The 12,486-nt window shown below is 38.4% G+C and overlaps 1 protein-coding gene across 1 annotated transcript; it reads right to left on the minus strand.

The window, feature by feature from the left end:
- Nucleotides 1-1,814: 1,814 nt before the first annotated feature.
- On the minus strand, nucleotides 1,815-9,307 carry si:ch211-125o16.4 (neuroblast differentiation-associated protein AHNAK). The gene is made up of 5 exons (XM_046402027.1): nucleotides 9,122-9,307; nucleotides 7,816-7,899; nucleotides 7,510-7,630; nucleotides 7,187-7,362; nucleotides 1,815-6,119 (listed from the first exon to the last, which is right to left on the minus strand). Exons 2-5 carry the CDS (start codon nucleotides 7,816-7,818, stop codon nucleotides 2,253-2,255), a joined length of 4,167 nt encoding a protein of 1,388 aa, XP_046257983.1. The 5' UTR covers nucleotides 7,819-7,899; nucleotides 9,122-9,307; the 3' UTR covers nucleotides 1,815-2,252.
- Between the last annotated feature and the right edge of the window lie 3,179 nt (nucleotides 9,308-12,486).

Genomic DNA, 12,486 nt, shown 5'->3' on the forward strand with positions numbered 1-12,486 from the left:
TTTCAGTCGCAGATTTTGTGTTTTCAGATTCTAGTTTTACAGTTTTAAATCTTGTTTTTTTGCTTTTAGAGTGTTTTTTTTCTGCTTTCAGATCTGTTGTTCACTTTATATGTATGTCTGGCCCAGCTCTGGCATGGGAGGGCATGGCATCAAAAACTGACGCCACTGATAAGGTTCTGTTTAGCAAGCCATTTTAAACCGAACTTGGCACCAATAGCAGTATACCAGCAATAGACTATACCACATGGTGCAGTTTGACGTATACCACACTTTGTTTGACGTTTCCCACTTCCACATGCAACTGTGAATACAGCGAAATATTGGCTAGCCATTGTTTGTGTCATTGTGAGAGTTTCAGTGGTAGAAGAAGTATTCAGTATTCAGATCATTTACAAGTAAAATTATCACATGGTCAGCTCCTCTGTTCTGCTCGGTTAAATGACTGTTTTTGTCAATGGATACTGCATTCAAGCTGACTTAAGTCATTTAATCAACCCAGTACAATAATTCAAGCTATGTTTGTTGATTCTAGAAGCAACTGAAAGTGCTTTTTAAATTATTTAAGTCACATTTAGGTTGACTTGAATCCAGAATCCACTGACAAAAACTATCTGAATACTTCCACCACTGAAAGTCTCACAATGACGGAAACTAACTAGCCGATTGAGGCAGGGGTGCTCCAGTAACTCCTGTGTTTACTGTTTTTTATAATGGAGTCTGGTTGCAATTACCAAGTACTCTGTTTTTGATCAATAGTTAACTGATTCCAAAGATTTTTATTCCTATCAGTCATTGACATAGGACAATAAGGTCCTTGTTATCCTTTCAGTTGTGAACATATTTCATTTGTCACACAATAACCTATTCGTTTGGGATATTTTCCACCACACATTTTGGCTGTTTGATGTATTCATCTGGTGAACAACAATGCATGACGCTGGCCAGTAGCAAGGATATGCCAGCTAACATACACTCTCTTAGTCCTTTGCTCTTATCCTGCAATTGGTGCCAAGTTTGGTTTAAAATGGCTTGCTAAACAGAACCTTCTAGCATCTAAGCTGATTTGGCTCCATACATTTCCAGCTGCACACCTCCAGTCTCTTCCCTCCAATCAACTCCACCCTCTGACTGCTGCCTTAAGACAGGTTCATTCTTCCCACCTCTGCCAAATTAATTTGTCACCGTCTGTGATACAATGTTTCAGGCTATGTACTTGTGCTTTGTACTATGTGCTTTTTCATAGTGGAAGTTTTAACAACTCTTACCTCTTTTGTCCCAGGTCTATTGTCCCTCTCTGCCATACTCTGCACCCAGTTCTGCCTGCTTTTTTAAGTTTTGTCTCCTATATCATTGAATTTTTTTGCCAAACTACTGAACCTCACCCGCCACACATACTTTATGGATTTTGGATCTCTGTTCATTGGAATGATCCTGTTCACACTATTGCCAAATCTTGTAATTAATTTATTTTTCAATATTCTGTGGAAACATTCTACTAATATTCTTGGAAGTTAACTTAGTATTGCCTTTTCTGTACAAGCCTGTTTAGTTATATCTAGTGGATTTGTATTCTTGGGAAACAACAAGTTCTTGTTTGCTTTACCTATCTTAATATCTAAATATCGTTTTGAGTAATTTATTTATTAAATCTTTAAAAACATCATCTCTTGACAGTATGTGGTGTTCAGTTCTTTGGGATCCCCCCTTTGTTACAACTAGATTATAACCTTTGCATAGATCCTTTTACTTTGGATACAAACAAGTGACAGTAGTTTTATTTCCCTTGTCTACCTTCGTAAAGAATAACAAGCATCTTGATAATAATGAGTTATTTATTGATCAAGAATTTAACAAATACATTCACACATGAAATTAGCATTTAAATTTTTTATGGTAAAGTATGCACTTGTCAGAAACCTAAACAGCTCACTATGATCACATGCAATACTGAGGAAGTGTAATTCTAAATCAACAATGTTTAGAAAAGGAGCTTATATAAATAACAGAAATTTACACATTATAAAAATAAGTCTTTTCAGGCTTTTTTTTCAGGCTTTTAGGTTACGCATAGTTATTAGACAAGAAGGATACTGAAGTTGGCATTAACTGCAAAAAACTGTGGCAAGTGTAAATTAAACAATTGTCTCTTTATGATCACAGGGTGACTGAATAAGTTTAGTTACATGTATTTACAGTGTTTCTGGACTGAAGCTTTATATATACATATATATGTCAGATTGCCCCAGCTGGAATCAGTCAGCATCTGAATCTTTAATATTAAGGCCAAGCATATTGGAGAGGCTCAACGACAATTTGTCATTTTCCTCTAACGTTGAAATTTCTGGGGCTACGAGGCCCAGAACAGACTCTTGCTTTTCCACTTTGAAAGTACCTCCTCTAACCAAAGAGAAATCTGCTGTTTCTGTAAAGACATCTAGACTTGGCGTGGCAAGCTTTAGATCAGTATCAGTTTTTGCTTCAGTTGGTGAGATGTTAGCTAAAGGTGCTTTTTCTTTTGCTATTTTTAATCTCTCCATAATGTCAACCTTTTCTCCTATCTTTGATGTTGCATTCACTATTGGCAAGCGGATTCCTTTGCTGAAAACATAATCCTTTGCCTCTGTGTCAAGCTTTGATAAGCCAAGGTTATCACCAATTTCTCCAGTACCATCAATGCTGTTCCTGGGTAGTTTATGGAATTTGAATGCAGGAACCTCCACTTCAGTGTTAGGTACATCAGTGTCAGAGTCAACACCACTTCCTTCTTCATCTGTACCTGAACTAGATTTTAATCCCCATTTGAAAGGCCATCTTAGCTTAGTTTTTGGAGAACTTTTAACTTCAGCATCTGCTTCAGCTGTGATATCCATTTCAGGGTTGTTGAGACTAGCCTTCACTTCAGGAACAGAGGCACTGACATGAGGTGAACTGATTTCTCCTCCAACACTGGGACCTTTGACCTTAACATCGGATAAGACTTCAAGATTTGCACTGGTATCAGCCTCTCGCGCTTTTATGTTAGAACCTGAAAAGTTAAGCTTTGGAAGCTTAAAATGTGGCAATTTGGACTTTTCAAGATTGGCATCTAAATTTGGGGCTTTCACGTCTATTTTGGATGCTTTCATATCTCCCTCTACCTCTGGTAGACTCAAGTCTACCACAGGAACAGAGATGTTGGCATCTGCTTTAGGAACACCTATGTTGGCCTTTGGTGCCTCTATTCCAGACTCAACTGAAGGATGAATACTGGGAACCTCTACTTCAGCACTTGAAAGACCAAGGTTTGGAAGCTTAAAATGAGGCAATTTAAAGTCACCCAAATGGGAATCAAAATCAAGATCTGGTGATTTTAATTGTGGTGATTTCACTTCATCCTTTGGCACTATGATGTCTTTGTTTGGTGCTGAGAGGTTTTCATTCATTTTTGGTGAAAACAGGCTGAAATCTGGTGCTTTCAAGTTGAGATCAGGTACCTGGAGGTCTGCTTTTGTTAAATCCTGACTTGCTCCCTTTACATCAGCTTTGGGAAAGTTAGGGTCCACATCTGGACCCTTAATCTTTGATGGTGAAAGATTTAAGTCTACTAAACTGATGTTAGTTTGGGGGCCTGAAAGGTCAATATCTTTTTTCAAATCAGCATCCAGATCTAGATCTGGTGTAGTGAGATCTCCTGTAATTGTGGTGGCAGAAAAATCCAGATCTGAAGTCTTGAGGTCAGCATCAACTTTGGGCAGCTTGAATTTTCCAGCTGAGACATCAACTTTTGAAGATTGAAGGTCCACATCAGGGCCTTTGGGGTCAGCTTTTGGCAAATTAATGTCAAGATTTGGTGCATCAAAACCACCTTCAACTTTTGATGCAGATAAAGAGAGATCTGGTGCTTTTAGATCAGCATCTAATTCAGGACCCTTCACTTTTGGCAATTTGAATTTTGGTAATTTAAATTTGGGTTCATTAAGCTTACCATCAGGTGTGTCAAGATCAAGATCTGGAACATTAAGATCTACATCTGGAACTTTGAGATCAGCATTAGGCATACCGATATTAAGGTCTGGAGCCTCAATACAGCCCTCAGTTTTGGGTGCTGAAAAATTGAAATCTGGTGCACTCAAATCCATGTTAGGTGCCTTTAGTTCTACATCTGGTACATTCAGATCAGCATCAATATCAGCCTTTGGACCCTTAAGTGTGCCGAATTTTGGTTTCTTGATGTTGAACCATTTGAATTTTCCAGACAGACCTTCAACATTTGGAGCATTAACGTCTAACTTGGGGCCTTCCAGGTCAGCTTTTGGTAAGTTTAGATCTGGTGCATTTATCTCACCATCTATCTTTGGAGCTGAGAGACTCAAGTCGGGGGTCGAAATATCAGCATCTAAATCAACATCTGGACCATTAACCTTAGGACCTGAGAGTGACAGCTTTGGCTTTTTAAGAGTGGGCCATTTGAACTTCCCAGAGGGAGGCTCGATGTCAACATTTGGTGCTTTAACGTCAACATCTGCTTTGGGTAAATTCAGATCAACATCAGGTCCATCTAGTGATGCCTGAGGACAGAGGCTGAGGTCAGGCGCTTTCACATCAGCATCAAAGTCAACATCTGGGGATTTCACCTTTGGCCCAGAAAACAGGAACCTTGGCTTTTTGAGTGTTGGGAATTTGACTTTTCCAGAAGGGGCCTCTATGTTAACATCTGGTGCTTTAGCATCAACATCAGCTTTTGGTAAATTCAGATCAATATCTGGTGTACTAATCTCACCATCAATTTTTGGAACAGAGAGATCAGCATCTGGTGTGCTCAGATCTGCATTAAAATCCATATCAGCTTTGGGGCTATGAAGTTTTGGTTTCTTCCACTTCAGATGAGGCCAGTTAATTTTCCCTGACAGAGCATCTATGTCATTGTCTGGGACCTGAACATCTACGTCAGGACCTTTTATGCCAGCTTTTGGGAGATTCATCTCTGCATTGGGTACATTTATGTCACCCTCAATGTTTGGAGTTGAGAGATTTAAATTTGGGTCTGCATCTATGTTTAAGTCTGCTCTTGGGCCTTTGGGCTTCTTCCATTTCAGATGAGGCCAGTTGATTTTACCAGGTGGAGCCTCTACATCAATAGTTGGGGTTTGCATGTCCAAATCAGGGCATGTAAGGTCAGCTTTTGGCAAATTTACATCTACATCTGGGGCATTTATTCCACCCTCCACTTTTGGAACAGAGATATCTGGTGTGTTCAGATTTGCATCTAAATCCAGATCAGCTTTTGTGCTATGAAGTTTGGGTTTCTTCCACTTCAAATGAGGCCAGTTTATTTTACCAGTATCGGTTTCAAGATTTGGGGTTTGAACATCTAGATCAGGGCCTTTGATGTCAGCTTTGGGTAAGCTAATATCAATATCTGGTGTACTTACATCCCCCTCAATCATTGATGTGGAGAGGCTGGCATCAGGTGCAGACAAGTCAGCATTTAAGTTGGCATCTGGTCCTTTAACTTTGGGACCTTTCCATTTGAGATGGGGCCATTTGATTTTTCCTGAGGGTACCTCAGTGTTTGGTATTTGTAAGTTTACGTCGGGACCATTCAGATGAGCATTTGGCCTATTTAGGTCCAAATCTGAACTTTTAAGATCTAATTCTGGAACCAACAGATTGAGGTCTGCTGTGTCTAGATTTCCACTGACAGAAGGGAGATCTACATCACCGGAAACATCCATTTCTGCTTTTGGTGTTTCAAGTTGAGGCAGATTGAAGTGTGGCATCATGAATTTTGGGGTCTTGTGTTTTAGGTTGCCAGTTTTCATTTCTGGTTTCTCGATGTCAAGCGAGGCACTGGGAGTGTTGAGCTGAGGAGTTGAGACCTTGACATCAGGAGCTTTGAGGGGGCCATCCAGATCTCCTTTTATACCTGGATCTGTCAGTCCTAATGAGGGCATTGTGAATTTGGCACCAGCATCCGTTGAGGGCTTATTTAGATTAGGAAGGTCTCCATTGAGGATGGGAGCACTTATTTCAGTCCCCAACCCTTGCGCAGAATTTAATTTTCCACTCTGGCCATCAAGGGAGACAACTGGTGCCTCAGCTGATGCATCCATTGACAGATCGTTGTTTATGGTGAGCATCTGTTGGTAATGAAGTGATAAATAATGCAGGTTAAAATCAATCAACATCAGACAGGGTCACTTTCCCAAAATTGCAAAAAATATATTTCTGTGTTATATATTACAATAAATAGCAATTCAGATTGGGTGTCGTACAACCAAGTTTACAGATTGGATTGGGATTGAAACTACTTCTAATTTTTTTCTTTTTAAATGAAGAATCAGCTCTCATATAACTCTTTAGAGTTTCCTAAGGCCTGTTGATTGTTTTTCTCCCAGCCCAATGAAGGAGCATGATGATCTAATCACTATCACGTGTTACTAGGGTGTGGTCTATAAAATGTACCAGTGCCTGTGTCCCACAATGATTGCTGACAATGAAGAGGGATTAAGGGCCAGAATATCATCACAATTAAAGAATTGCACATTGATTACCACCAATATTGAAGCCACTGACGGGTGAAATGAAGAAAATTAATCATATGTTCACAATGCATTGTTCTACAGGGAAACCTTGGGTTCTGGCAATCATGTGGATGTTTTATGACACACACAAACCTAAACCACACCTAAACATTACGGACCAAATCCCATAGCAAATACATCCAAAATTTCACACAAGGTGGGGGCCCCCCACTTTGCATGAGGGTGGATTCAGCTTATTCTGGTGCATCCCACAAATTCTCAATCAGGATGGGATTTTGGGCCATTGTTATGGTCCTTGAGACATTCCTGAACTGCTTTCAAAATGTGACAAGGTACGTTGTGGGGAAAGGCTGCTGCTGGTGGGAGTCATCACCATGGAGGGCTGTATTTGGTCTGCAATGTTTAGGTGGGTAGTGTGTGTCAAAGAGTCAAAGGGTAGTGTGTGTTTCCCTGTAGAACATTGCATTGTAAGCATATGATTCATTTTATTCACTTCAACCTGTCAGTGGTTTTAGTGTTGGAGCTGATTGGTGCATGTGGAGCGAAAGTGTGTGACACTACAAGCACAATTCTATTTGCCTCCATTGCAGTGAAGTAGTGGCAGGAAAATCAAACTAAAATAAAATTCGGGGATTAAAAGCTGAACCAATTGTTGTGTTTACCTCTCCAGGATTTTTGAGACCTAATCCAAAGGAGCCAAGGCCAGCACTGGCACTCAGCTCCTTTTTTGTTAGAACCTTCATGTTGTTATCATATGGCTCCAGGACCTTCAGGATGTTCAGCACTTCATTTTTGTCGAGATGGTCTAGATGTATAGTGGCTGCAACAATTTCATCCCCTGTTACAAGTAACAACAACACTTTAAAATCAGTAAATTTCTATATATCTTTTTTTCACATCATTTATCTAGAGACACTGGTTGAACTCTTCTAAATTGCACCAAGAATAAAACACAAGTGTCAGCATCCACTGACTTTTCTTTTACCTGCTTGCAGGCCACTCTTTGCAGCGATTTGTTCATCTGTGATTCTGGTGATGATGACTCCTTTCTCTGAGTCATCCAGAACCAGGCTTTCTGAGAAACTTCTATTCTTATTGTCTTCACTCTATGTATAATAATGAGTTACAACACACAAAATAAGACTGGTTTGTATCATTCTGACACTCTTGAATCATGGCTTACAATGCTTGCACTCCAACTATTTCTACTTATTAAGTCAAGGAAGCTTACAGATACATATATTTTTATAATTGTTATCATGTAATTTGTATGTTAATTCTTCATACTTACCATAATTTCTTGGGTGTATTTATATCCATGTATTTATGCTAAAATACAATAAACCATTGAAACGTCAAACCTCAGCAAAGTTATCTGTAAAATACCAAGAAAAGCAACGTTAGTTACTAACATTAAGTTATGTTAATATAACTAAAATCAGCAACATAACTATAACATAACTGTAAGTCTTCATTGTTCATAAGACCCCCTTTCTGCTTTCATTTTGATGTTTAAGCCTTCACAAAATGTGTTTACTGTTAAAGTACTGTTCATCTATACAAGATGTCTAAAATGTTAGGTAATTCCTGATATCTGACCCCAGATGGCAATAGCACAAACAACAAAAGTCGGTGTTGGACTGCAGCACTAGCTGAAGACTTTACAGACTCTAGAAATCTTTTCCATCAACTGTCATCAGCTCTCACTGAGGTTCAGTAAACCCCTCTATCTACACATCCCTGCACATGCTTGGAGTTCTTCACCTGCCTTTAGCAGCTCTTTTATTTTCTGACACTGTCTGACAAAGAAACTATAACGCCCACACAGTATAACTTCACACTTCAGGAATTCAAATCCTCTGCCAGGTTGGTTCAAGGGAATGTATGCATCTAAACCAGTTGGTTGGGATGCATTCTCAATGACTTGCCACCACTCAGAACACACACACACAAACACCACTCCTTTCAACCACACCTTGGTAGCTTGACATCTAAACCCAAATGTAATATATTTGCAGGCTTTAGGGTTAGCAATGCTGTGTTATGAAACAAGTCCCAAGGAAAATGGAATCAAGGATTATTTTTTCTTTCAAATGAGATCTATACTGTCCTCTAATAGTATAAAATTAAGTGCTTTTTAAACCCTAGCAATCACAGTTAGACACTCATCTGAACTCAGCAGCCTTGACATATTCATATGGTTTTGACAGAAAAATTTGCAGTGAGTCATGGCAGGCACACAAAAACAGCAAAACGTTTCTTGAAGACTTGGACCATAACGTATCAAAATCTCAACTTGTAAACACAGTTGGATAATTTTACAAGATCATATGCAATTCCAATATATGTCAAGAATATGGACCTAGAATGTACCTGTTTGACAATTTTAAGATTTCTTTATTATTATTTATTTTCCGTAAGATCAACCTCACAAGACTGATCTGAAGCTGAGTCAAGAATTTAAAAAAGCACCTGTTTATGTAATTTTCTGAAGTCAGTAGCAACCTACTTTTTGAACAATGTTAAAACAGTTATCCTCCCAAATAATCTCATATAAACCAAAGAGATTAAATAGATAATGTATTTGATGGACTCACCATATGCTGCTGCCAGAGATTCCTCCACCTAAGACAAGCCCAGGGAGAGATGTCTCCTCTACAGTGTGTTACTGCTGCTCTGTCAGGCAGGATAGGATGGATCTGTTGGTTAAATGCCTATAAGCTTGAACCCAGCCAGGAAAACTGGTTAGACGGCATCAGTACCGCCTCTCATAGTGCCCCCTTTTCCCCCTTACAACAGACATGCTCACACTCCCACACAGAGACACAGACACACACACACGCACACACACATACACGCCTTGACTTAAAACTGTCACAAAGAATGACTTGCAGGGCTTTTGGCAGCCGAAACCTGACTAGAAAGCACAAGAGAGAAAAATACCACTGCTTAACAGGACTAACCAGGTTTACAAAGAAACAAACATGTATCAACATTGTCTCACAAATGAACACTTCACTTACACACTTCATTTAACTTCCATTTTGACATCTGGCGTTTTGAATTTGAACATGTTTCTTACAGTCACTTTTTGACGTTGCCTGGTTAACACTCAAATTTTATAGAATCTGGGTTTATAGTGACTTTAGATACTTTTCCTGTTAAGATTAAAAATGAATTAAGATCCTATTAAAATACAAATGAAAATAATTGTTATGGATTAGACCATCTAAGACTTAATGAAGTAGTAAAAATTAGCTCCACCACAACCAATTAGAACAATACATAACTACAAAACAAGTTTCAAGGTTTATTTATTTGTAGTTCTACAACACAGGGTTGCATAGCAAAATGCACACTAAATTCCCTTTATTAGGGTGAGTTAAAGACAAGAGACAGCAGCAGGGTGAACAGGCCGTGGCTGGCATGAGTACTGTATGGATACCTCACCTCACTAATATCACACATACTCGCTGCGGTTCCTGTCCTGGGCTGTGCACAGATGATGCCAGTTTGTGATGTTTCCTGTCAGCATGATTTCCATCACTTTCATGTAAAAGTGTGTTTTCAAGTCATCTATTTTGTCTGAGGTTCTTCTCTTATGTAGTAAAGTATGTGTTGCAGTTCTTGTGTTAGCACACTAGTGTTCTGTTTGTTTTGGATTTGCTTTTGTCCTCTGTGTGCTTTTCTGAGATGTCAGTGATTACAGACTGGGCGAGATCGTTTGCTACTGCAAGATCAAAACTGGAGGTGATCTGACATGAATTTGTTTGTTCTGAATACATCCTCAAGATGAATGACATGCAACATAAACTTCTGGCGTGGGTTTGATTGGCTGATGTCATGTGAGATAATCTGGATTGCTGGGAGTGTTTTCTTGACTGTCCAGATTGCATAATACTTACATGCCCATCAAGTGACACATAGCTTCTTGAGTTCTTCTGACAATAAACACATTTATTAATTAGTCAACAAAACAATCTCACCACAAAGTTCAATTATTTTACTTTTTTTGTATTGTTAATAACAACGCTTGAGATCAGGAGTTCATTATTTCATAATCTTGAAAAAATGAGTTGGGGTATGTCAAGATAATAGGAAACAAAAGGTTCTTTTCTCTTATCACTGAGAATTTTCATCACTGTTTAGCAGTTTTTGTCAGCTGTTGTTTCCAAGGTAAAGAATATACTTTACTTTCATTGTCGAATTTTAAACAATGGATAAAGATTAAAACAGAGTCTATTTTTGTTTGTTAAATGGCTGTGGTATAAAAGCTATATTGTGTGGATGTGCTGATGTAAACAGTAATGTACTCTGTGTTGTGTTGTAGTGTTCATCTCCGTGTCATCCATTATTTCATTGCATTGGGACATCACTTAAATACTGTTTTATCCTCTGCATTTTCCTCTTTAACTCTGCAGTAGTGGACAATAGCTAAGTACATTTAGTAAAATATTGTTTTGACTCTAATACTGATATTGTTTCTGTTTTTAATGTTACTTTTTCTAAGTAAATCATCTGATTTTGATCTGATTGGTCTAATTTGTTTGCTCTGTGTTTGAGCAGTGTTTCAGTTTCACATAATTCACAAAAATATACAAGGGACACACAATAATATAAACGCCTATCACTCTAATGGAATACAATATGATGATACGGAGTGAATACTTCCTCTCCAATAGAAAGATAGGGTACCATTTTTTTCTGTGTCAAAGACATGCTGATTTAACCTTGTACTAAACTCTCAGACCATCATTTAAGGCATTTCAGGTATTTTCAAAATAATGTTACATGAACATTGGCTTTACTTAGAACCATACTAATATATGCATCATTAGCCACTACCCAGCCCATTCAGTCAGTTATTAAAATGTGGTGATTGTGCATCAGAGAAATAGAGAAGGGTGGTGTCAGTGAATACAATGGATAAACAATGAGCAATAGAAACTACGTTAAACTCTCACGGGCGAACCCACAGATCTCTTCTGTGGGTTCGCCCGTGAGAGTCTTTCTTTAATGTTAAGCACTTTTTCTAGCACAGCAAGTTCCTTAATGAAGGACGTGCTTTATTTAAAATAAAATCCATTCCCTTCTACATTAAGGTCAAAGAACAGTGATTAGAGGGAGACAACATCATGTGACTTTCTCATGGAAAGGTTCAAATCACAGCAAGATGTTTTTGTCATTATGGTGTATTTCTGTTCTTTTTTTGAAGAACACATTTTTGCTTGTCTTATTTGAGAGTTGGAGAATTGCTACTGTTATTAGATCATAAAGCCCTATGAGAAAATTAATGTGATATATACAAAAGTATTCAGACACACCTTATTATTACTGAATTCAGGTGTAGTATGGGGCTGTTTTTCAAGGACTGGACTAGGCTCTCTACTTCCAGTGAAGGGAAATCTTAATGTAAAGCTAAAGCTTTGTAAGCAACCTATTTAAAAGTGCATGAGCACGTGACCCTTGATAAGTAAATGAATCTGAGCAATTTTGAGTTTAGTTTCTGTCTTTCCAGTCCTCCAGGTAGACTTTAGTTCAGATAGGAGGAATGTACCATCACTGCATCATTGATCAGCATGCAAGCTGTAAGTGCTGATTGTTGGAACTAAATCTGTTGAACATACCTTATATAAAAATCTCTGGGGAAGCTTCCAGATGTAACGGACAAGACAAAGATGGTTTCATCATATCAAATCATGACCAGTAACATTAAAAGAATACAGTACCCTGCATTACAAAATGTGATGTCCCTATTTTTCAGACAATAATGACAAATTTGTGATTTTGTGTAATTCATATAAAATTGCAGCCACACCCAACGATGTAGTATAAAAATCTGTGGCTTATGTCTATGTGATCTCTGTGGGCCTCCAATACATCAATCAATTACTAATGAATGAATCTGCCACATATTGTGAACAACAATCTTCATAATTACTGAGATACTTGGAGATCAATC

This window comes from Scatophagus argus, chromosome 10 (assembly GCF_020382885.2).
Source record: "Scatophagus argus isolate fScaArg1 chromosome 10, fScaArg1.pri, whole genome shotgun sequence".
NCBI lineage: Eukaryota > Metazoa > Chordata > Actinopteri > Scatophagidae > Scatophagus > Scatophagus argus.